This window comes from Falco punctatus, assembly GCF_963210335.1.
Source record: "Falco punctatus genome assembly, chromosome: 5".
Lineage (NCBI taxonomy): Eukaryota > Metazoa > Chordata > Aves > Falconiformes > Falconidae > Falco > Falco punctatus.
The window spans coordinates 41,746,198-41,772,846 of NC_137584.1; the positions used below are offsets into that span (position 1 = coordinate 41,746,198).

A 26,649-nucleotide genomic window follows, 5' to 3' on the forward strand; every position below is an offset into this window, starting at 1 on the left:
TCAGAAATTTTTGTACCAATGAGAACACAAGTGCAGAAAGGAATAATAATGTGATCTCTATTTAAAAATATTTTAGAAGTGATAAGATAGTGACGCAGACTGCATGAACTTTTGCCTGTCCCTTTGATGTTATTCTGTAAGGGTTTTTTTTTTATTATTATAAGGTTAAAATTCTGGAAGGATTGTCTCATACAGCATAACAACTATAGAATAGGGAGACATTTTGATGTCAACTTTAAGAAGTAACAACTGCTCATATGAGTGTGAAACTCTGTGGCAGTATTAGACGATTAGTCCTATATTGGCTGACTCCAAGGTCTCTACACCTATTTGGGAATTAACCTTGGAACATAAATTACTTAGATTAAACAATCCAGCAAATTTCCCTCCTTAGGCTATCATACACCAGGTGAAAGACTGTATGAAAGAATAGCTACATTTACATGCCTTAGGACATGCAAGGCTGGAGGGTGATAAGTTGCTAAACTCTTCCCCTGTTCATCTTACTCTCAGCAATTTCATTGTCAGAATCAGTTGAGAAGCAACTTGTACTGATGGGTTTTCTTTGTAACTTCATACATATATGCCCTGGTATACAAAGGTTGTGCTTGCATCACAAGAAGTATGTTAAGTCTCTGGAAAATCTGGTAGGTGTAACAAAAACTTGTGGATTTTTATATTTAATGCTGTGTGTAAAACCAGGCCGCATAAATTTTTGTTTGCAACTGGAAACTTAACTGAGTTCATGACTTTTAAAAGCTTTCAAACAATTGGAATGTGTATAACTATGATTAAAAAAATAAGATAAAATGTGGGAATGTAGTCCACACTGCCAGAACTGTCATGCACTCAGTATACTGAGTTTTTCAGATTCCAGTCTCTCCTCGTATTTCTGAGCTCCCATCACAGCACTGATGTCTCAGGCCTACAGACATGGACTGTTTGTGTTGATTTTGATGAAGTGGGCATTAATGTGGATTGATACCTTTTGGTTTTGCAAGAGTGAACATTTTCTAAGTGGGTTGGTTTTACTGTACTGCTAGTCTCAACACATTTGTTATAAATGATGTTTTTATTGTTTAATCTTTAATATTTCTTCTGAACGAACACTTGACATATAATCCTGAGGGATTTTGTTTTCTGTAATTTTAATAAGCCCTCTATTCTCTTTGCATTTAATATTAAGATTTTCTATTTCTTTAATTGCAGTTTACTCAAGCAGGGAATCTTTCAATGAATAGTTTTGGAGAGCGGCAATATTTTCTTTTGTTATTTCAAATAGTATTTTCACATTCCATAATGTCCTTCATTCAGCAATGCCAAAGTACATCATAAATGTAATTAGTAGAGGAATTTTCTTAGAGCAGTGTTTGGGCTGATAAACAGAAGTACAGAAAAGTAATTTTCCTAATGCTACAAGAGAAGGTATTTTGGGAAGTACCACAAGACTAGATACCCCCCCCCCCCCCCTTTTTTTTTTTTTTTTTTGGTTGGGGTTTTTTTTTTGTTCCCTTGAGTTGTAAGCAATATTCCATACATCTTGGAGTACGGAATAAGAAATGTATTACTTTATTTCTCTTCCATCTTCATTAAAGAGCTTCCATGATGAGAAACTTACAGACACTGTGAGGTGTTATCAAAAGCAATTAGAATCATCAAACAGATGCTCTTTAGGAAAAAAAAAAAAAGTCTAAAGCTATTTCAAGTGTTTTAGAGCTTACTTCCTTTATTACTCTTTTTCTTTTTGCTTGTGACTGACCCAAATAAATTTTTATTATAGTGGGTAAGCAATTTTATCAAAAATTGTTTTTCTTTGGTATGTTTCCTGGCCCATAGTTTATCTGTTCTGGAGTGGTGAGTTGTCAATAATCTGTTAGTTTTATGCAGAGGATGTAATGAAGCAAGGAGATACTTTCAAGACTTCCCCTGCATTGAAATAAATCCTTCTTACCAATTTGTTCAAACAAAAATAAAATCAAATTAAAGGACAAAAAAAACCCTAGCTCCAAAAACTCATCAGCAAATAATACAAAGATTAATGGATACATTTAAACATTTGAAAATAAATTGACGTTACAGATTATGTAGGATTTTCATGTACTCTGGATGAATATGTACTTCCATTGACTCATTCCCAACTGCTGAAATGCTTCAAGTTGGGCTGATATTTAACGTTTGTGTGTGGAACTTGGTCTAGAAGAGAAAAAAACCATGGAAACTAATGTCTAAGGATGACTTTAAGCATATTTTCTTGCTTGGTACTGCTTTCTGATGTTATGAAACAGGACAGGAAGATGATACAGTTATTAAAAAGTTAGCTCTATGTAAATACAAAAAAGTGAGTACTTCAAACATTTTGAGAACAATTACTTTGTTTTAAAAATAGGCTCACCTTTAAACTATACTTATGCTTGTTTAAAGGTGTGCCTATTTTGAAAACCTATACTCTTACCCCTTAGTTCTCTCAACCTGCTACTAACACATGCTTCACACAATGAGTCCTTAACTTACAGTGGAGTTTGAATACTTTATTTGTGTTGAATCTGTTGCATATGTCAGTGCCTCTCTGAGAAGCAGGTTTGACTAACCTGGGAGAAAAGCTGTATTAATATTTCTCATATCCCTGCGTAACACTGTATTTGTCTCATGTAGAAATATACAACATATCTAAATGATCACCACTGAGAAAAAAACAGTAATTGGCAGCTGTTCTGCAGATGAACTCCATACCGCAAGGCTCAAGGCAGTGAGAAAGTAAAAGCTTTTTCTGGACTGATTTTAGTACAGTTTGTAGTAAATCTTAGTGCAAGGCAGTATAAAGGTGAAAATAATTTTGTATCAAACGAGACTGACTTCATTCAACCACACACATTCTCTTGCATTCATATACTAACAAACACTAAAATAAGTGTCCAGATAGTCTACCTAGGAACTTGAGGTGACACTAGGAAATGTCACCTAGCAAGTCTTTTTCATGATTTTTGGCTTGTTCTTAATGCTGGGGTTTGGATGGTAACAGTAACTGTATTTTTTTTCTTCATCCTAGCCCACCTCTGTAAGTCACTAGGAAATGCTACTGGTTTATTCACTGTCCCTGTCCCTTTTTCTTTTGCCGCAGGTTACCCGCCCTACCCCCAGTCTGGGTTTCTTGAGAATCATCTCTGATCTTAATATTTTAATGCCATGAACACCTGTCATTCTTTTATGCCTTCTCGTCATTTCTTCTGATGCTTTTATACTATTACCTTCCAATTCACACTTTTATTTATACAAGTCTTACTATTTTCAGTATAAACCTCCACTATTTGATTCGGGAAAAAAGGACTCATAGGAACAAAGAAACTCCAGACTGTAATCTGTGGCTCCTATTGCAAAGCATGTGTTCAAACTGCTTTTATTTACATATGCATAGAGTGATTTAGACATTTAGAACAATCTCTTGTAACAAAAACTTATCAAAGCACAGCATGATTGGTATGGCTTTCCCTGGGGTGCAGTGGAAAAGGGAATAAAACACACAGTTGTGTAAAAAGTGTTATGCAGTCTAAGAGGCTGTATGTAGCGGTATGGACTAAAGCAACTTAATTCAAATACATTATAATATATAACTACAAATGTAATGTGTCCTAAGAGAGCTAGAGCTTGCCTTTAATATGATGGTATAATCTTATCATGTAGATTGCCAACATCGCAAAAGCAAGGCTAGACTTTAATAATTTAGACTTAAAATCCTGTGTTCTGGAGTTCAGAAAATGGTAACATCTGTAGTAAAAAAAAAAAAAAAAAGTGGATATATTAATAAATACTGACAATGCTTAGTATTCTACCCTTGATCTTGATGACTATACTTAGATGAAGTCAAGAGGAAGTGTTTTTTTTTCCTAGAAATGCAGAAAATCACAGAATGCATCACACTGATATTAAATTATTATACAAGTAAATATCTTCTTGACTAGGGAAATTACTGAACAAAATATGCACCTAGACTGGTATCTTTGCAAGGGTTTCCTTGTAAACCTTTGCTAATGGTTGTTGTCCTTTTCTGTCGGCAGTGGTGATTTGTCTGTTGTCTCAAATGTCACTTAGCCTAAGATAAAAGAAGGACACATGGCAGGTATGTAATCTTCTCTTTATCTCTGCTTCAATATTTCAGGAGTTTTACTTTAAATGTGGAGCACATCCAACCACTGACAGTGAAACATCTGTGGCTTTGAACCTCGTTACAACAAACAGTCGCTGTATCACATGTATAACATGCACAGATATTAGGTAAGTACAACAAAAAGTGTCAGAGATGCACAGTTGCTATGCTTGAGACTACAGCACTTTCAAAGAGCTTTTCTTCCTCTGCTGGTTTTCCTTTATAGACATTTCCCCCCTACCCCACCTCAGTATCGTGCTGGAAAATGGACCACATTTTCTGGTGTGCTTTTTGTTTTGCTGGTATGATTACGATTTATATTTTGTACCTTAGTTGAGTTGCAGGTGGAAACCTAACTGCTTAATTTCTAACTACAACCTCAAGTGCTCAAGATAGTGGCATAAGCGTGTAGATCTTTGCTGCTAATCTGTGTTTAAGAGCTAGTGAAAGAAAGCCCAGTTTTGAGGGGGATAAGCTGTTCCTGCAGAAAGGAGCTTTTTGGTGTTTGTTTTATAAATCAAATGCATCTGTTCTCATGTTGTTTATTGCAGTTTTTAATACTGTAATCCATCTTACTCTGTGGTATTTGGGCACATATATTCAATACCATTACTTGTAAATGCATGGATTAAAAACCAATTGTCCAGGCAAGACAGCTACCATCGTTGTGAAGAATTACCTGAAATACATTTATCTACTGATTAGGAGATTAACTAATGACACCATGTTATACACTCTAAGTATTGCTGTTGATTGGTCTACACCTTGCAATAGAAGAAAGAACTTAGAAAAATATAGCAGGAAGTGTGAATGAAACTGTTAAGGAGATACATATTTTGGGGAAGAAAAGCTGGATTCCTGGACATAATATAATTATACTATCTCTAAGAGAATCAGAACAAGATATTATTTTCAATAGGAAGTTTATGTTGTGCATGCGTGCTGCTGCATTGATAGCAGCTAGTTGGTTGCTGACAGTATTTGGCTCAAGCAAATGAGTCTTAGAGTTTAAAAGATAGTTGTGCATTGAAGAGTATGGTGTTGGTCACTCCCCATATACATAGCATTTGCAGCATTGCTGCGTGTCTCTTTCAGAGACTACCTTGCAGGCAGTACATGCTGAATTACTTGGGTAGCTTGTCACCAGTGGTTAAGTCTGCAGCAGTATTAACCTCTCTGTAATTGAAGATAATACGAAGTTTCCATTCTGAGCACAGCTTTCTCCTTTTCCCAAGAACAAGAGGGAAGAATATGAGCCATAAATATGCTTACTTAGGCTTGAGAACTGGTTATCATTATTTCTTTCAAATTTGAAATGGGTATGTTATCATTTTCGTGAATTGATATATTCAGTACAGACCTATTCAACCATATTCATGAAGTAGTATTTTTTTTTTCTTTGTTTTGTGGCAAAATCCTAAAGGAAAGAAAGAGGTAATTTTCTGGGTTTGCTTAGCTGAACCGTTCCCAGAACAAACTGCTGGCTTTCTTTACTAAGTAGTTTAGTGGGATTATTTATTGACATGTCATAATAGCATATCAGTTCTCATTGATTTAAATTAAGGCATCCAATAACTATGGGAGACCTAACTTTCAGTAGAATTTTCGCTCAGCATGTAAACTGGGAATACTTACTTATGAATAAACTTACTGGACTTATATGCTAAACAGGAAAGGAAGACATGTTTTTCCTTTTGGCCTCATGCTGTTCACAGTCTTTCTAGCTTATAGGACCCCTTTTGAAATGCCATTAAATGATCTTAAAATAATTTATTTCTAAAAATTTCTAGGAGTTCTGACTGAGTACCCTAAGAAACAGGATAGGATTTGCGTTGGGTGCCTGAGCATCTGACAAGGTGCTAGCAATTCCTAGTTATGATGGGCACAATAGGTTGTTTGAAGTTACTCATACACATAATAATTTTCAGTCTTTTCTTTATTTTGCATAGCAGATTCAATTGTTCATAAATAAGTTTGTCTTCCATTATGGGGCATAGAGATACTTTGAAAATAATAAACATTCAGTTTAGTTTTTCTGAATGGCTGACAGATTTTATTTGATCATAGGAAGATCCTTGAAGCCCAAGGCAAGAGAAGAGAATTTGGTGGCAGGTATTATAAAAAGTTTACAGAGCAGTTGTATCTCCTTCAGTCTCTAAAAAGACAAGGGAATACCCTTCTGACCCAGTATGTCTTGTAGGCTGTGGAACTGATTGTTCGGTAGGAGGCAGTGAAATTAGTTATGCTAAGAGTGAGCAGGAGAGACTCCAGCAGCCTTCTTGCAGTTATAAAGGTTGTAAATGCACTAATACATTTATGTAGCCAGATTTTGACTTTTCATACTTCCTAGAGCTATAGGTGTAGGTTTCCTCTCTCATTCAAGTGATGCAGTGAAACGATGAAGAGGTTATCATCTCTTCTGCCTTACCGTTTACTTCATAAGATTTTGTGGGTGATCTCTGTTCTCCTGTGCATCTCCTAATCTCCTCCCACCCACAAGCAGGTCTTTTGTACTGGCCTGTGGAAGTGCAGAAGATGAAATCAGCAGGAAGTAGGTAATATTATTTCAGTTCCTCTTCTCTTTCATGGTTAACTAACATCAAGCCATTGTACCTTGACTCTGCCTTGATGCAGGTAGCACCATTCCTCATATGTAAATGCATACGAAAAAGAATTGCAAAATGATAGTTGTTAGTCAACAGAGAAAGTTGTAAGGGTCATTTGAACTCTCCTGACTCATATGGTGTGTTTTCTGGAAAGAGCTGATTTTGGCAGCATCCTCTGTGGTGTATTTACAGAACTGGCTCCTAGGTACAGGTTAAAGGGTAAATATCAATCTCTTGACAAATTGATACCACAGCATTTTGTGGCAAGGGTGCAGACTAAACTACGTAAGTGGCTAGCTCTCCTAAACCTTCTAAAAATTCACTGGGCAAGTGGAATGGCCTTAGTATGTGTCTGTACTGCTAAATGAAGGAGGACCAACAGCTGATCCCTGATCCCAAGCAAAATGGTAATGACAGACAGGTATCCCACACAGTACTGTGGTAGGTAGCCTGGCTCTTCATCACAGCCAGTTTATGCTAATCTTGAAGCTGAAATCCAAAGGCTCATTGCTGAAACTAGATCTGCAATGAATGCATACTTTATAGCCTAGCCGTAAAATGGCATGAAAAAGAATTATTCCTGTCCTAGTATTCCCTGCTTAAGGCTCGGGTAGCAATAGGTCACCGAGCACCATGAAGTGCAGTGAAGAGGTAAAACTGCTGAACTAGCAGCTGAGCTTTGTGTATCTATGTCTAGGACCTGTATCCACTGGCTTCTCAAGAACTCTAGGTATTTTAAGAATGCAGGAAAAGTTGTCTGTTCCTGATCAAAAAAAACGAAACAAACAAAAAAAACCCCAACAAACAACAACACCAAAACCAACCAAACAAACAAAAAAAAAACCAGACAAGAAAAAAAACAAGAAAAAAATTACAAATTAGCTTCTGTAGGCAATGTTAGAGGAATAGAGGAACTAAAATGGAAGAAAGTTGTTCTATCTATTATTGATACACATTTCTGTAATAACTGTAACGTTTTGAGAATCCATACATTAAATGCTGATTATCTTTCAAAAGCTTGATTTTTAAAGCCATAAAAGACTATTATGCAGTTTTTTATAATATTAAACGTTTGTAGGTGATATCAAGAACTGACATACCAAGAAGACCGGCCGTATTCTGTTTCTTTTTTTGTATGGCCAGTCTTGTGAGTTATTAAAATACAATTTCTCATGTATCTTTGCATGAATTAAAGAATTTTCCAATTAAAGATGTGACAGAAATTATTTTGGTTCCTATTTCTGTTCAGTTGCAAAGATGGTCAAAGGTAACACCATTTTGCAAAGAGCTCGAGATCAAACAATGAAATCATTTATCAGTGTTGCACAAAAGTTATGGTAAGTTCTTGCCCTACTTATGAAATCTTTGCTCAGTTTTTTGAGTTTCTAATTCTTGCTCCAACCTGGCATTCTTGGAATATTTATATATAACTCAAATTACACAAATACTCATAACCTTTTTATTTGAGCTAAGCATTTAGGTGACTATAGGTATTTGTGCTGGAAATTATTTTCTAATACTACTATGCAGTTGAAAAATAGCATCCAGGTCACTCTGCAGTTTGTAGGATTTTGTGAGACCTACTTTCATCATTCTGTAGCATTCAGGTGGAAAAGAGGAATAACTGTATTTGTTACATTAACTAATACTTTGTAGTAGCTTCACTAAAGTAAAAAAAAAAAGTGTCTTTTTGCAGAAAAATATAAACAGGAAAAGATGAGAACCAGGTGTTGTTTACATATTTTTAAATATTATTGTTCACAGCAAGATATACCATTTCTCTAGATGTTTCCATCCATTTATCATGGATAGTTAGTCCACCATAGGCAGAGCAGTTAAGCTTCAGAATTCTTGGCAGAGCCTATGTATGGTTTTAGTAAGGTTTGCACAGCTCATGAAAATCGTATTTAAAGCAGTACTGTACTCTGTGGTATATAGAAAAAATACAAAGTGGAAGTAATATTTAAGCCTATTGCAGGGTTTTATTCTCAAGTTTACATTAGGCACACTTTGTGTTTGCCTTGGGTTTATATTTGATATGAATATTTTCATGCAGCTCTGACCAACAGAGTGAAATACTTCAGAGTCAAATACCCTTGTAGGGTTATGCTAAATCCATCGGCAGTATTCCATGTAGAGTAATGCCTTCCAATGTATTCTGCTTATCTACAGCAGAGTTAGTGTGAATTGGCAGCCTTTCTGCATTTATTTTTTTTCTGTAGCATTCAAGGTGATGGGTTGCTATTTTATGTCTTTGAAGAAGCTCTTAATAGGTTGAGCAAATGGCTGAAAGTTGAAACAAATACTAAAACTGTGCCGTCCTCAAGGGAAGTTCTGCTTTTGTCAATGGTTTCCAGTAGAAAAAAAGATCAAAAAATGGGTTAGGAGTACCCCAGGGTACCCATAAACCAGGCTCAGGAATAACAGCAGTCTTAAGCAGTGTAAAAATCAAATATGTGGAACAGAAGTGCCTCACGTCATCTTTCACAGACTAGGTAGGGTGCAATTCCTAAAGGCACTGTTATTTTTAGCTTCTAACAGATACAAATAAGTGTAAAAGATGTATAGGGCTTGCTGTCACTTAATAGGTAGAAAAAATTCTCTAGAAGGAGAAATACTTACTGTTGTGTTACCAGAATTTTTTATCAAATAAATCCCTGCTTCATAATCTTGGACAAAGCTATGTTTTGCTTTGTTTAGACAGTGAAATCTTGAATTATTTTTTTCTGCTGTTAGGACTTCCTAAACCAGAGTTGGAAGTGAGACTTCATTTGCTAGTGGTGAGAGTTAGAAGTGCATATGCTAGACGTTCTTCAAGGGTAACTGCAATGTAAGGTCTGTCATAATTCTTCTCAGCCAAATCAATTCAGACTGTGATCACATTAGACTCCATGGGCAGGAGCATATTGGAGAAGGTCAGTGCTTGGACAGAAAAACTCAAAGTGAATGTACAATAGGAAGTCCTGTTAGAAATTCAGCTGTCTTGTCCTGCATTGAATAAAGAATGAATGACTGCTTGTCATTAGGGATAACTATGTGTTAATCTGATCCTGGTGGGACTACTTTGAGCCACCTAAGCTTCTCTCTAGCTCTTAATTAGCCATCTTTCTTCTTAAACCTTTTTTTTTTTTTCCTGAAGGAAAAGTATGACTTAGAAATTTTTTCCCTCCAGAAGCTTGTGCCATCCCCCTATCACTCCTACTTGCTTATTTCTATTACTGTACAGTCAGAACGGAGACTCAAGTTTTATTTTTATTGGATAGTATTTCCAAACTGGTAAGGGATAGAATCATTGACTTCTCAGTAAATATATATGTGAACGATTTTCAGTTGTAGATTTCTGCCAAAGGAAGGCCAACTCTCACAGGTTATTGTGGAGATTAGGATTTTTTTAATGTTATAGGTGGTGTGCCAAGTTCCTTGTTGATCACTGCATGCTCTCCCATATTGCACATTAACATTTTACATTGCTTTGAAGTCAAGTATTTCATCTATTACCGTTTAAAAAAATTGTTTAGAAACATCTGAAATAATTTGCCTTACCTTTCTTTCTGTAGATAGCTGGCATTGATGCAGTCTGGATTTAAAAAAAAAAAAAAAAAAGGCAAGAATATCAGAGGACGAATATAGTCATGAATATGACAAAAAAGATTATGAAGTAGCAGGTCTCCCGTGGTATTCAAAACCTTTAAAATACAAGTAATTCCACAATCTTTAGTTTCATGATTTGAATCAAATGTTACAGCTGAAGGGACAATATGAAAAATTCAGCTTGTGATAAGGGTCCATATCTGAACTGTATAAACGTTTTCAAAGTAAAGAAGCTGTTCTACATATTTGATTCAGGTCAATTTTGCTGTTATTTGAAGATAGGTTTACCACAATCCTGTTCCCTTCTGAGATCAAAGTGCAGGCTGTGTGCAGGTCATGTGAAGTTTTTCAGAAGAGTAAGTAGCACCTTATTCTAGATGTATAATTGCTGCTTCTCTTTGATTTTAGGGTGTAGGATCATAAAATTACTCCTTGGGCCATTATAATCCAAGCAAATAATTAAATCTATATTTAGTTTATCTTTTTTAAAGTATATTTTCTCTCTCTGTGACCCGTGTTGGTAATGTGGTCTCTGCTCTAAATCTCTGCCTGTTACATTCTGTTGTCTTTATATGCCTTGACTAGTTCAAAGAGGAGTGGGAAAAAGTATGTTAAGAATTAAATCTACTTTGTCTAAGTACTATGACCATCAGGGACAATGTCTACTGCTTTCTCTCCTAATGCTCCTGAAATTAATGGGATTTCTTAAGAATCACTTACTTAAAGTAACAAATAAATCAAATATCAAGCTAAGAAGTGTTTCTAATTGGTTTAGAGCTTTTTTCTTTTCCTGACTATGGTAGCCTACAGGATACTGATTGTTACAGCTGTAATATTTGAGCTGTGATACAAGCAAAACTGCAGACAAAACATTTTGTTGGCACTTTTGTATTTTGAAATGTGAACAAAATCTAATAATGCCAGTAAGTGACCTTCATTTCTTTAGTGGTGCACACCATGAGTTTTAGAATGAAACACTTGTACCATGGGCCTCTGTAAGATGTGCCTCAGGCATGAAATTCAGTTGCCTTAAACTTTCCATTGAATTGTAAACCGCTAGTATAGAGCAGCCTCCTATGGCAATGACAGGACAGAATTGTAGTTCTTACTGTTTTGCCTCGGAATCTGTCAAGACCTGCACAGCAACTGCATCTTGCTGAGACAGCTTACAGTTTCTACAGATTTGTGAAGAAAATAATAGATTGGCAAAGATATTGTACTGTCATATAGTACATGTCCTTTGCTGGTAGGGGACAAATGAGTAGGATTTTAGGCAAGTTCACTCTTCTCCTTTGCTAAACATAAGGCATGAACTTCTTCCTCTCCATCTGGGAGGACTAAACCTGCCTATTTTCTCCTCTTTATGGTGCATAAGTTTATCTGCCTTAATTCTTTGCTTGCTTGACATGTGTTAGTGTACAATTGATAGGAAGGACAAAGGGAAGGGGATGTCTTGGCTACCTGCTGACTTTTTATACTTACCCATATGTGTTTGAATATAAATATATATGACTTGTGGTATGTTTGCATGTTTTCGAAACAGCCACTGCTATGAATTTTTAAGGTAGTTGTGAGTGAATTTTACTTCTAATTTCAATTTATTTCAGTAATGTGAATCTCCAGCTTCATATGAGATGCAATGCATATCATCAAGTTTATTTTTCATATGAATCTTCACCTGAAGCCTGTAGATTGCTAGGCTCTATATTAGATGATATATAGATCTTCTCTGCCATTCTTATTTATGGCATAATTAATACAGTGAGCTGTTTTTGCAGATTTCTTCACTTACATATTCAATGCATGTTGCAAGACACAAAGGCGTAATATTTTAAGTGTATTTGGATGAGTTAATAGTTGTAAAACTGCAATGTGTCAGGTATCCAACTACACCACATGCAAAATGTGGTGGACCTGACTCCCAAAATATTTTGAGGAGCCCTAAGATTATGACTACTTGTATATGAGCAATTGATGCAAAATGTTAGCTAATGAATATGTTTTTTGTGCAAGTGCTGTAAGTTTAAATATAAAAGTTAGATTTAATTTGCAATGTCTAAGAAAAGCAGAGTAGCAGATGTTTGTGAAATGTTGTTCAAAGAGATGTTTTTGAAACTTGCAAGCCCACAGTATGCCTTTTCTCTCATAGATGTGTGCTGGTTCGGGTGGTTTTGACTTTCTTTTCTTTGCTTTTAAAAGTAATTCCTTTAACATGGAGGACAAAGAATTTTCATCTCTGGTTGGTTTTGCTCCAGGCAAGGTTAGTAATAGCTGAATATTATCACCATCTGATAGCAGTAGAGTGACCTATGAGAAATGTTATTAGAGCTCACAATCCAGTTGTCTTTGGAAATATATCCATATTTCAAAGACTCACCATCACAGATTATACTAATTAGCCAGCCTAATAAGCTCAGCAGAGATCTGAGTTCTGAAGGAATAAGGTGAACAAATTGCGGAGAGATGTTCCTTTTGGGTCTCAACTGAAGTGTTATGGGAAGGTTTTGTGGAGGAACTTCAGCTGTTGCTGTCTGCTGAGCAGCTGGGCATTTAGTTGATCTTGCACTCCAGTAAGCTGAGAGCTGTTGGACCGTCACCTTTTACTGTCTCTGACTTTGTTTTACGGTATTGGAAAAATAGACAGCAATAAGGAATTTGGTGTGAATATGTGACAGCTGAAGAAAATTTTACAAAAATCAAGTGCAACAATGAGAAGTCTGCCCATGTAAAAAAAATGTCACTACCTTAATATTTTTAATGATTTGACATTTAGTAACTAACATTCAATGTGTCATTAATGAATCATTGATGAAAGTTGGGAGACAGATAAATGTTCTTTGGAAACAAAGTATAAGGAAATAATATGTCTTTACCATGTGAAAATTGTTGTCAAATACAGTTCAGATAAAGCATTGCATTTTAGTTGTTTATATATACACAAAAATCCATACGTACACATAGGGATCGATAGCATGTATGATAAAACTAACATGTCTTTAAATTTATATCTATGTATTATTTCTCTAAGAAGCTGATTTTGTGAAGAATGTTGCTCTGCTTCCTGTTTTACTCACAGTTATATATTGTTTCTACTGTATCGAGGCAGATCTGAAAGACAAATCAAGATATCAAATCAGGAGTGTACTTATTGTTGTATCTTTCCAACTTTTCTAGCCGTGAAAACTTTGCAGCCACTCTCCAGCTACTTGGAGGCATAACTACTCTGTCGTGATTAACTGAACATCAGCAGAACTAGTAAATGCAGAATAAGTGAATAAGCTTACAGGGGTAGGAAGGAGTCATGGAAGGGAGTGTCTTGACTCACTGCTGATGTGTAAACACTTATACATATGTTTGTACATATAGGTATATGTGATTTTTGATAGATTTTATTTTTTCTTGAAGCGATACTACTAGGAGTATTTGAAACAATCACAATTGAATTTTATTTGTATTCTTACTTGATTTATGTATCGTGCATTTCTAACATCATATGAGATACAGTACATTTCCTAAATTTCATTTTACTTGTCTCGGTTTTATCCAACTCTCCTTTTTCTTTTATTCTTAATTTTCAATGTCCTAGAGAGAAAGAATTTATATAGAATAGAAATTATTTTAGTTGCTGCTAATGAGTATCTATTTCATTGAGTATAGTTTTGAGAAATTAGTTTTTAGTCCATTATCTTCAATTGTTCTTTAGGAAAGAAGTGCATTTCACTAGGACAAAAGAAACTGAGAAGACTTAGACAATTCAGTGAATTGGAAAAGATGTTGAGACTATAGGCTGTTACTGAAGCAGAAGTCAGATAAAAATAAGTAAATTCCTAAACATTCATATAAAAAGCATTGGAAAATGATGAACACTAAGTCTGTTAAAGCCTAATTTTTGGAAGGTGACTTTTTAAGACAATTATTTAGTGTGGAAGAAACAGAGCTATTAAATATATTTCTGACAAAGTCATAGAGAGTACTTTGTTAACATTTGCATTGATAATTGAATAAACTTTTTAGGCTGCTATGTCTTGGATAAAATCTACAAGAATGAATGCAACTGTAGCTCTAGATACACAGAAAAATAAATATTCCATGTATTTAGTTTTATAAAGCTTTTTTCAGAAAAAAGTAAAATGAACACTTGTTTTCACTATAGTTTATTTTTTGTAGGTTATTTTTGAGTTGTAAAATCATAGCAAGATCATTGATATCTCCCATAGCAGTATTATTGAACTCTTATTATTGTAATTTAGCAACAACTGGAAAGGTGAACAAAATTGTTTGTGGAAGATGTGTTTGCCATTTACAGCATAGAGAAATGAGCAAAAGTATTAAAGAAAGAATGAAGCAGTCAGGTAGCAAAAACATAAATATCACACGGCAGAAAGAATGTATTTGCAGATACTTAGCAAAAATTGAAAATAACTGTGTTGGGCAAAAGTACCAGGATGTAATTTCTGAAATCTTGAAAAACAAGAAGGACTATTCATAAGACAGGGAACCTGTCAATATGCAGGGAACTTTATTCAGTGTTGCTTGGCACATCATAGAGTCACTTAATGATCTGATATGGAACAAGTTACCATTGTCCTAGGTAAGGTTGTTAATAGCCATTCAATTCCTCAGTGGAAATAGGTCAGTAGGAATTGTTACCAGATTTCATAGACGCTTAATTCAAATAAACATTTTGGGAAATGTGTATGAAATTTGATAGCAAGTGTATACATAATGCTTTCAATAGATGTCTGGGTACTAATCCCAATTTCTAGAATCATATTTTTGATATGTATCAATTTCAGGGACATATGAGTATGAAACTTTGGGGAAAAAAAGGGATTGAAAAATATGTTTGAGAGAGATTTTAATTTATATATGTATAATAAAAGGACACATTTTATTTCCATATAAACCATGGTTTAGAATAAACTGGCATAGCACTGTATTGAGTTGACATCAGTGTAAAGAAAATAGTCTGCACATTTTCTATTGACAGTTATAAACAACTGAGCGTGCAAAGCTTTCGCTGCATTACAGTCTTCTAATCATTCAAAAGCAATTGATGGAACTTTAATGGAATTTATTTGCTAGTAATACTTTTTTTTTTAGCAGCTCATGATCATTCTTAGCACACTCTTCCTCTCCCTCATTTTTTGGATGTTGTTAAAGGTTGACTCTGAAGATGAGACGATTTCTGAAGCCTATCTCACAGAGTCTGTTGTTTATTTTCTTCTATTAGAGAAACTAGCAGGGTTCTAACTTCCTTAGATCTTCTGCAGAGAAATTCCTTCCTCCAAATGAATGTATTTCCATAAAACATCATTTAATAAACTTTAACATGTTTACTTTAAAACTTAGCAATTTTGAAATCCTAAATTATTGTAATAACAGTACCATTGCTGTATAATGATAAATTGTAGTAAACATTTTAGTATAAATTGTTATGTGACAGACTTAAGTTCATTATCAACTAAGATATCAACACAAATGAATTTTCCTTATAGAGGAAAAATCCTGGGCAAGGCCAGGCAGGGACAATGAAAGTAAATTTAGTCCCTTGGTCAAACATGAAACATAAACAGAGTCAAGTTAAAATTATTTATAAATAACTGTTATGAACTTGATGAAAAAAGATGCTGATTTGCAATGTGGTTTGAAAATGACAAGAGCATAAGGGTTTTCTTGTTAAGTTCAGTCAGTGTCTGTGACACGTTAAGGGAGCTGCCTGCAGACATTTGAAGACTGATGAAAATGGAGGACCATTAAGGGAATGATCATTTTCCCAGTACAAGTTCATAAATGGTAGTAATATTGCACTAGCAAGTCAGTGTAAGAATATACAAGAAGAATGGCACCAATTAGAACACATTTTTATGTTCATACAAACTCCTAGGCTAGGTCTTTTTTTTTTCACTTGAGATGTTTATTTTAGTTTATTTTAAAGTAATTCCTTATCAGAGTACAAAGAAACACAATAAGAAGAGTGAAAATAATAGTTATCCATCAAAAGGTTTTCAATTTTTTTAATATAATTTCTCCCACTACACTGATATAACTTCCTCTTGCAGAGAAGATCTGTCTTACAGTTGATCTCTGGAGATCAGGTGTGACTGTAGTTGGAAATGCTAATGGAAGAGTTCAGTATCAGTGAATAGTGATTAAAAGGTAGAGAAAGAGTGCATTGCTAGATAGCAAGATAGAGAAAAATGATGCCTACTCTGCAGAATACATTAGTTAGCGTAAATGCTGCTGCTTTGTGCAAAGATTTCAGACCCTCCTCAGTTTCTCTACAACTGTAAACCTTAAAAAGCCCTCCTGAGTCAGTTTCAGTTCTGTGTGACTTTAAACATAGGTACTTCTAAATGTTTATTATCAAAAAATGATCATTGATTGATTTCATATATATTTTATATAATTCATATGCATACATATATATGTACATATAAGTACAGATGTATATGTACTTTTTTCCCTTGGTCTTTTTTTTTTCCTCTATAAGCACCTTTAATATTTGAGGTACATTACATTTTGAAACATTTTTCCTCCCCACTAATTACACTATTCTTATGGTCAAACTTGTCTCCTACACAAAGTGAAATATTTCTGGTAGAAGTAGGAGCCACAGACAGCAGTCTTTTGGCATAACATGGCACTTGTACTTTTCAAATTGCAAATTCAGTTTCTCTTTCTTCTTGTGTTGTTTGCAGCGACAAGAAGAACAGTCAAACCTCTTCCCATAAGGTACATTCTATGCGATCACTATAAGCCTGTATCATACCAACAGCTGCAAAGAAAGCCAGGGCCAGCCTCTTGAGATACACTGTACAGCAAAGCTGGCTGCACTCAGAGACATTACCTGATTGAACCTGGCCAACCTGTTCTTGTAAACAGGATGACAATGCAAATGTCAATCTTGAACTGTACTTTAGTGAGCAAGACTATGCATTTGCTCCCTGAAGAGCCTCCAAACTGGCTGACTCGTATTGAATTTTCTGACTAAAGAAGTCATATGTATTCACTTTTGGTATATAGGCCTCAAAAGGAATCAGACTATGTCCTGATCAGGAAGCATGTGGTGAGAGTGAGGCTGCAATATGGTCCAGTCTGGTTACATAAAGATAAAACAGCTCCAGAAAGTAGTTTATTCAATTCAGTGCATTTATAATTTAACGTTGTGTTTAAAGCAAAATACCAAAGTGAGGAGAGAGAAAAAAATGTTTTAAAGACTTCTGCCATTGAGCTTTTAAGAAATAGCTCTTTTTCTGTCTTGTACTTCAAATACATCCATAATTTCAGCTAACATAGTTATAGTTTTGTGGGGGCATACTTTTGTGTGTGTATCTGCTAAAGTAATAGTGTTTGAAATGACTCATTTTAAAAAGAAATAAAAATCCTGCAGTAGGTATTACATCAAACTGATTTTTCTTAAAAAGCTTTTATTTCTTCACCATCTTTCAAAGGTACGTATAATGATCCCTAGGAGCAGAGGAAGTTTCCGATAGGCATTCTGACTCTTTAAGTACTCATGGTCTCTATAGCTAGTGAAGAGTGGTCATGATAATGCAGCTGGATAAACTGGTTCCTACCAAGTGCTACAGGTGTGAATGGTAAGGATCTTAAGCTGTTTCTTAAGAAGAACTGATTACCTTCTTATGCCTTGGTCACTCTGGTGGTTACCATTTTGTATCAGAATCATTTATCTCTCTTTTGAGTCTGCTGAAACCTTTGGACTCTTTCTGCCCTAAATTACCCTCCAGTGGCAATTCTGTGATCATTGTTAGAAATTACAGGTCAGGGTGGTATTAACAGCCATTGAAAGGTCGTTTCCATCAGTAAGATTTCCTCATTTGATTCACTCTTGGGAGACAACTGATCCTCAGATAATTTCAGACTAGGATGACTCTCTCCCCTGCTTTCTTTAGCAGCTTAACTATGTGATCCATAGATCACAAGACATCTGCCAGCTGCTTGCTTCATTATATTTCTTTGGCTGGCAGATTTCTTTAAACAAAGCCAGGAAAGCTATTTCGATTTATTTTTCCTTGTTTTTTTGGGTTTTTTTGGTTTGGGGTTTGTTTTTTTTTGTTGGTTTGTTGTTTTTTTTTTCTTGAATATTTTTTCCTCTTTTTAATTGGGTTTTAATTATTCCACGATGTTTATAATGCCTGTTTTGTCTTATTGGAACTTTACTTTCAGAATTCTAATTTTACTATTGTCTGGCCACATATTGATACCTAATAATTTGTTATAGTTCATTTAGGAAAATATAAGTTTCTTTAAACACTCTGAATAGCTGTGCTGTGCTGGGATCAATAGGGAAACAGAATGGTTGCTCAGAGCTGCAGTTTGCTCCCTGCTATGCCCTCTTGGACCATCTCCCTTTCCTATAATGGAAGAGGAAGCTGCACTGGGCAAGATAGAGGAAGAGCAGTTAAGAGCTAAGTCTACTACCATTCTTCATCCCATCCTGCCTATCCCATAGTTACCCAGATTTGAGTGGGAATGACACATTACTGAGTCGGGTGCACATCTCTCACCTTCAACATTTTCTCCTGTCAGCAGAAAACCCCATGACAAATGTGCCGGCACCTCTTATTTGACCCTTCAAACTGATCCTGCAAACACATTTGTGGCTTTGGGTTGATGTGGTTTTTTGTTCTGTTGTCAGTGGGGATAAGTGTTTGCAGGTTTGGACTTACGTGCTGCATAAGCGCATATCATTTTCACCTAAACAACTATTTTTTTTCCAGGAATAAGTACCTTCTACAGATGCACAGCCTGGCTGTCTTGCATTGAGCTGTGACCTTGAGAACTGTTAACAAGATTGTACTCTAAAGGACGCAAGGCTTTGAGTAAAGGAAGTGAAGCATGTACGGGCCCTTGAGGGGTACTTGGAGTATCTCATAGACTCTAAGGGTCATTCGTTTCTCTTTAATGCTATTAGGTGATTCTGCCTTATTGCAATCTGTAGTACTTTTCTCTTTAATTTCTGTGCTATGGATTTTATGAATGATCCTATTACAACCCCTCTTGTGTGTTTTAAAGACAAAGTGCTCTGTGTCTGGTATGCTTAGTATCTTCTCTAGCTACTCAGGTATTTTGGTTTGTTTTATTGGTTTTACAAGTCATAAACTTTGGCACAGTAAGAAGATCAAAAGTTAAGGAGAGTTATGTTTAGCTAAACTTGAAAAGTAAGTAGTGCTTGTGAAAAGCATGCAGAGTGCTCTGAGTACAGAATACTAAAAGGAAAAGCACTTTACATTCAACTCATTGGCATTTCTTCCATTTTAATGCAGTAACTTTTAGATGCTATATCTAATGCTCAAAAAAAAAAAAAAAAAAAGAAAAGAAAAAAAAAATCATGAAATATTCCAGGCATCATTTGTATAGTTTTTTATGAAAACTAGAATATTGAAAAAGCCTGGCTTTTTTCACAGGTGCAAATGAGAAGAAAATTGGGACTGCAGTGTGTCTGCTTTGTAATACAGGCACAAGAATTTCTCTCCATCGATGTGCTTGCATATATGTTAGTCAGGCAGAACTTTAATAGGATTTCTTCCAGTATGAGGTTTTCAGACTGGCCTACATAGGCATCAAAATATGTGACCTTCTGCTACTGTCTGCTGAAAGGCCTCAAGGAGTTGCTTGGTCAGCGGCAAAATAATTCATTTATTGTTTCGGAATTTAGATATTCCATTATGGCTGTGTCAAAACCAGAGTGTCTTCAGTTTAAAAGAGTGTCTGTTCAAAAAACTTGCTGCAGAGACTGGGTCTCTGAATTCAATAACATGACCTTCATAACACTGAAATATTTATGTTACATTCCTTCCAATGTTGTATGTAAATAAAATTAGTTTGTTATTTTAAATGTTTTTAAGCAGGCAAGTAAATTGATTGTCATTAGTGGCAATCCAGAAAATATTTGTAGAGAGAAAATGTTAGACTCTGTTTTCTACTAAAACATCTCTTATTATGAGAGATTTTCCCAGAAAAATGCTGTTTCTTTATAGAAATTTAAAAAAAAAAAAAAAAAAAAAAGAGGGGAGGTGTAGGTGTGGAATTGTGGATATCTGAAATAAAGCAAGTGGTTTTCATTTAGCAACTTGACTCATGTCAACAGTTTGAGCCACTGGTATCATCTTCAACATGAGATGAATTTTCCTGAATATGCCTGCATTTCACAGAATCACAAATCCGCCAGTTGGTTGAGGTTGTAAGTGACCTCTGGAGGTCATTTGGTCCAGCCCTCATGCTCAAGAAGGGTTGCCTACAACAATATGCCTGGATCATTTCCAGATACTTTTTGAATATCTCCAAGGATCGAGAATCCAAAAGCTATCTGGGCAACCTTTGCTGGTGTTTGGTCAACCTCACTGTTCCACAAAGGCATATTGCTGGTTCCTGTTTGACTTCATGTGCTCCACAATCCCCAGTTCCTTTTCTGCAAAGCTGCTTTGCAGCTGATCAGCCCCATTCTATACTGGTGCCTGGGAGTTTTCTTCCCCAGGTGCAGGACTTGGTACTTCCCTTTGCTGAACTTCAAGACATTCCTGTCAGATCATTTTTCCAGCCTGTTGAGTTACCTCAGGATGGCAGCATGACAGTCTATTATATCAGTCACTCCTCCCAGCTTTCCATCAGCAAACCTGCTGAGGGTACACTGTCCCATCATCCAGATCATTAATGAAGATGTTGAACAAAACTGGACTGAGTATTGTCCTTTGGGGTACACTGCTAGTCACTGGCCTGCAACTAGACTTTGTGCCATTGATCACCACCCCCTGAGCCTGGCTATTGAGCCAGTTTTCAGTCTACCTTATTGCCTGCCTATCCTGCCCATACTTCATCAGCTTCTATATGAGAATCTTTTGGGAGATCATGTTGAAAGCCTAGCTGAAGTCAAGGTACAGGATAGCTGCTGCACTCCTCTCATTTAACATGCCACAGTTAACTATTTCATGGCAAACTATAAAACAGTTTGTTAGAGTTTGGTTATATGAATCCCACCCTGAAAGCGATGAACTGCTAGACAAATAGTTTCCCAATAAGATTGTTATCTTGTTGAGTAAGTTTTGTTTTTTTAAAAAAATTATAGTCGTTTATCCCACAATAAAAACTGGGGATGGGGGAAGGAGGCCTGTTGTAGGTTTTCTTGTTGTTTTTTTGTTTGTTTGTATGCTGGTTGGTTGGTTGGTTTGATGTAACATGATAAATTAGTTGACGAGTGGTTTATATTTCCTGGTGTGGATCTTGTGATTAGTTTACTCCCTTTGCTAATGCTTATGCAAGCAACCTAAAATCTAGCTATTCGCCTAAGCATTCAGCTCTCAGTAAAGATGACTGTCCTTTACTGTTGTATTTCTTAAAAAAAGGAATATTACTGTCCTTAGAAAAAGAAACCCTTTGTGTTCTGGCACATAGATCAAGTAATTCATCATGAACATCTATTAGTGTTTCTGGCAGCTGACTTCAAAGTGCCATAATGTCCTGGTTTGTGTGGAATTTAATTGAAATATGATAGTTCTTGAAACCAGCACAATACAGGAATCTCTCTTCCAGCTGTTCCTAGTGCATAACTTCTAAAGCACATTTTCTCTAGGCCATCCTGAGATCCTTCTGGTTTGCGTTTTTGTCTTTTTGTTTGTTTGTTAGGTTTTTTTTTTTTTTTCCTGTTATAATACTGTAATCTTCAGTGTCCATATTAAAAATCTTTATTGACTCCTTGATCACATTATCCTTTCCTTACTGCAACTTTTTCATCTCTCTCCCTCTTCCTTTCTGAGCCCAATTGCTCTGCTACTACTGCCCCAAATGTCTAGCTATTTTTTCTGAGTGTTTTCTAAATATTCCTTGTCTTTGGCCAATGACTTAAAAATACTAGGAGCAAACGATATGTCCATTTTGAGGATGTATCAAAACAATTCTAGCTCTCCCTTTTTCTGTTGAATTAATCCTCTAGAGTCAAACCATTTAGAAACGAAGCCACCAGATTATGAGGTGGTGTTTATTTGCGTGGCTGCAAACTTTCTGAGAGTGCTCCCACTAATTTACGTTTCTTCAAGTGGAGAGTTAAGTTCCACCTGTAGATTTCTGCATAAAAATGTTTACAGGCATCACTGGTCAGATCAGCTTCATTTGATCTGACCATTCACTGACTACTGAATGAATGCTCAGCGCTGCTATGTACATCCCATAAGTCAGCGTTCATGATTCCTGCTGATTTCATGTATGCTGCATCTGTTAGGCATTGCTTCTTTGTTGTTTATCTTGCGTTCAAAAATTTCTTGAGCATATTTCAGAGCCTGAATATGCTACAAGAATATCACATAAAACAACAAGCCACACGGCAGCAAGGGAAAAGGAAGAATGTTTATCTGAAAGCATCGTGTCTTTTCCCAACTCAGTCTGTCCTGGCAGGGACATGGAATACTGACAAAAGCTGTGAAGCATACTGTAACAATGTGGCAGCATTAGGAGCTGAGGTCAGAGACCAATGGTACTTGCAAAACCTTGTAATGCAATTTTTTATTTAGTGTGGAGAGAGAGCTTTGAGGGAAAAACCTGAGAAATTCACGTGTTTGTTTTCACCTCCCTTCCAGCTCTAGTTGTGCCATGGTCAGTGTTTGAGACATCTACAATACCCCATACATAACACAACTCAAAATGTTAAAAGGTGAAAAGCTACAAGAGGCTAAAGATAAAACAGGGGAAAATTCAAGATTCTTCTTTTTCTTACGAAAACAGCAAAAGAGATGTCAAATCTAAAGAATAATAAATACAGCAGAAAGAAAACTGCATAGGTTCTGGGTTACATCCCTAAAGACCTTGGAAGATGTAGTTTTTTTAGTATCATCATTGTTAGGAATAGCTGAACGCTAACGTCTTTCAGTTTGGGATACCAAAAGTCTTGCATAATATTTCAAATGAGCTGTGATATATATATATACACACACAATATAGTTGTAGTTATGTACGCACATATAGATGTATATATGATGCATATAGATCTGTACATATATACATGTGAGACGTTGTATATGTGCATATATATAAACACGCACTATATAGGTGTGTTTTTCTATCTTAGCTAGAGCTACGTTAAACCCCCAAGACGTTGTCCTGTATTTCCCTTTTGTCAAATTGACCAAAAGCTGACAACATGAGGCCATGGTACTGAGGATCATTGGAAAATGATATCCAGTGCTTTCAGGAGTATTTTACTTTTAACAGTGAACTTTGTTTTAACCTCAAGATGAAAGGTCAAAATGTAGGTAAGATTTTTCAGGGTTTCTCTGGAGTCTTGCAGAACATATAAACTTGTAACGTAGTAAATATTTTAGATATTGGGAAATCATCACAATATTAAATAGTTTCACAGAAGACAGGAAAACTACAAACCGTAACGTTGAGAATATGATATTGTTCCCATTGGGGTCATTGACAAATCTCCACTGACATTCAGCAACACAACAAGATCATTGCTGAGTCAATGACACACTCACTCAAAATATACCTCAACGAGACCCCTCTCAAAGTGTTGCTCATGTTTTTAATCCTTGCAGACTTAAGTGTTAGTGAACAACGTGTTAGTACCCTGTAAGAGATATTTAATCTTTTCTACAAGTCTATAATAATTTTCTGTAGCGGAAAACCGGATAATGTTTTTTTCTTTCCTTTGCATTCTTTAAGGTATGTGATGCCTTAGGTAAAAGTTTCACATTTTTATTTGAGATTTCAATTCATAAAAAGTACTGAAAGAACTGAAAAATATTCAACAGGCTTTTGAATAAATTATTAGTCAGTATGAAGGTCTGTACCAGGGTCCAACAAGTCAGCAGGTGAACTGGTGTATACTTTGGTAGATCTGTGATCTCCATGCTATTCATTACCCATCTACAGTGTGACCGGAAACTCTATTTACCATTCCTTCATGAAGTATGAACTACTCAGAAATGAAGTTATATTAGAAAATCTGGCCAAGAAAGTTTTAATGATCTAAGAGGTATGGCTCGTAACTGAATTAGTGTCTGCTGATTTTTTTCCTTATTATAAAGGAGAAAGTTGAATGAAAATATTTAAGTATACTATTTTAAAAGTATAATAAGGAAAGTATGAACTGACTACTGCTAAGCTTATGTCACATAGCTGTATTATGCAAGTTATATGCAGTTTGATAAATGTATCTTAAGACCATTTATTTTGTTGGTATTGAGAAATGTTATTCAAATAAATTTCATTTATTTCAGGAACACATGTTAGAAGTGTTAAGAAAACTTCAAGACAACTATGATTAGCTGCATAAGTTTGTGGGTTCCTGTATATGCTTTATTCTGTTGAGGTACATAGAGTTATATCATACAAGGTAGCCAAACATGTACTGCTGTATCTATAGAGATCCTTGAGAGCCCACAGATGCAGACTAGAGCACTTCCTTAGTGCTCCTTAAGTAGTGTGTGTTCTTAATTTTCAGTGGAAATTGCTGGGAGCTTGTCACATCTGGATTTTAGGTGGTTTCCTATAAATTTCATCAACTAATTTTGTATTATTTAGGCATAGAAATATCCAAATTCCCCTTACATAGTTAGTTACTATGAATCATAGTAAGGGGTAATCTATTGAGAGTACTTGTTCTACTATCTGCTTTATTGTAAGAATGCATCGTTTTTTAATACATCGTCCTGTCGTTTGTACTACAAATTCTCACTCGTAGCCCATACTTTCAAGAAACTCTCAAAAGAGTCTTAAAGATTCTCTTTTTAGGACTGTCACTGTCCAGCCACAAAAGAGAAAGGACGAGACTGTCAAAATTAAGGAGTAATTAATGTTAAAATATAAATGCTTTTTTAAAACCTGTTGGGAGTTCAAGTAAAGTTAAGATATTAATAGTATCCAGATAGCTATATTCAGTTAACTAAATTATCAGAATAGCTGTTTTAACAGTGCACCTTATTTTTATTTAAGACCTCATTTCTTTCACACAATAGGGAGTACTATTTGAAAATACACCATTTGCTACATGCAAAAAGTAGTACATTTATTGTTATTTAGTGACATTGACAAGCTGTGAAAATCTTGTTCCAAAATTAACTTTCATTATTTAAAGGCTCATAAATTATTGTACCTTTGACTTTCCTACTCTCTACATTTGTATTTGATATATGTTTTAGTTAATGAAACGCCACCTTCTAGAATCTGAGCAATTTAAAGTAATGATTTAAAGCATTCTACACATTTCTCTCAATCTTGCTGCCAGTTTTTCTCTTTAAAGTCACATTCATATCACACAAGCAGGGAAGTAAGCTACTATTTTAATAAATAATTAGAATAGCAGAGGACACTGAAAGAGTTTTTGTGTAAGTGACAAAATCAAAACAGAAAGCAAGGCTGAAGAGCTGCTAGTCTTGAAGAAACTATAATGTCCCAAGGTACAGGAGGTGTTAAATGGAGCACTCCCCCTCCATGCCCGCTCTTGTATTTCTTGTTGTTAAAGAGCCTGAGAACCAAAACCTGACATTTTTGTTGGTTTTTGTCTTTCAAAGTTAAGGTGTTCCAGTTTCTTGGACCTAGAAAGAATGGGGAAAAAAATACAGAAATTAGTGTGTTAGAAGTGCTGTACACCTATGAGAAGTGATTGTTTCACGTGCCACTGGGGCAATGTGGCCATTTGGCAACTTCCATTCTGGCTGAACTGCATTTCCCTATACCAGAAAAAATAACAGAAATTTAGTCTATGGAGAAATCTTTTTATTTTCCCTGATGTCTTTCATCTGATATGTTTAGTGTTACTTCTAATAGCAAGGAATAAAATATTTCTATAGAGGTGTCCTTTTTACACTGATAATACCTCTATAGTTGTTTGAGGTTCTGCAGAGCATTTAGACCTGATTCATGGCCTAAGCTCAGTAAGCAGTTAAATCTGTGTTTAGCTTACTGCATGTGAATGATATCATCAAAATCAACAGGATTTAAATGCTTGTATATATGTTTTCCTCAGTAAGAGCCTGGACTCATCCAATCCTATCCTCCTACGTTTTCTGAATTACATCCTCACATCCGAACAGTAGTCATGGAATATCTTCAATAAGTCTCTTTGTGTGAGGTGGGATTTATGTTTTTTTGTCAAAGGAAGCAGATCTAATAGTGAATATTCAGATTTTTTTTTTTTTTTTTTTTTTTTTGAGAATGAGACAGTTGTTCCTGGGGATGTCTGGAGTCATGAGAGTTATGGAGTCTCTTTTTCCTGTACCATTTCCTGTCTTTCATGATAATCTGTACTAATCTGTATGCACACAAAAAGATGTATTATATATGCTTTAT

At 35.5% G+C, this 26,649-nt stretch overlaps 1 protein-coding gene across 2 annotated transcripts in view; it reads left to right on the plus strand.

Annotated features, from left to right (window-relative positions):
- PRKN (parkin RBR E3 ubiquitin protein ligase) overlaps positions 1-26,649 on the plus strand; it is a 766,653-nt gene that overhangs the window by 389,184 nt on the left and 350,820 nt on the right. For both annotated transcript variants that reach the window (XM_080390567.1, XM_080390566.1), the window contains exon 6: positions 4,154-4,269. In XM_080390567.1, coding sequence (XP_080246693.1) covers positions 4,154-4,269 — 116 coding nt within the window. The remainder of the gene's footprint in view (positions 1-4,153; positions 4,270-26,649) is intronic.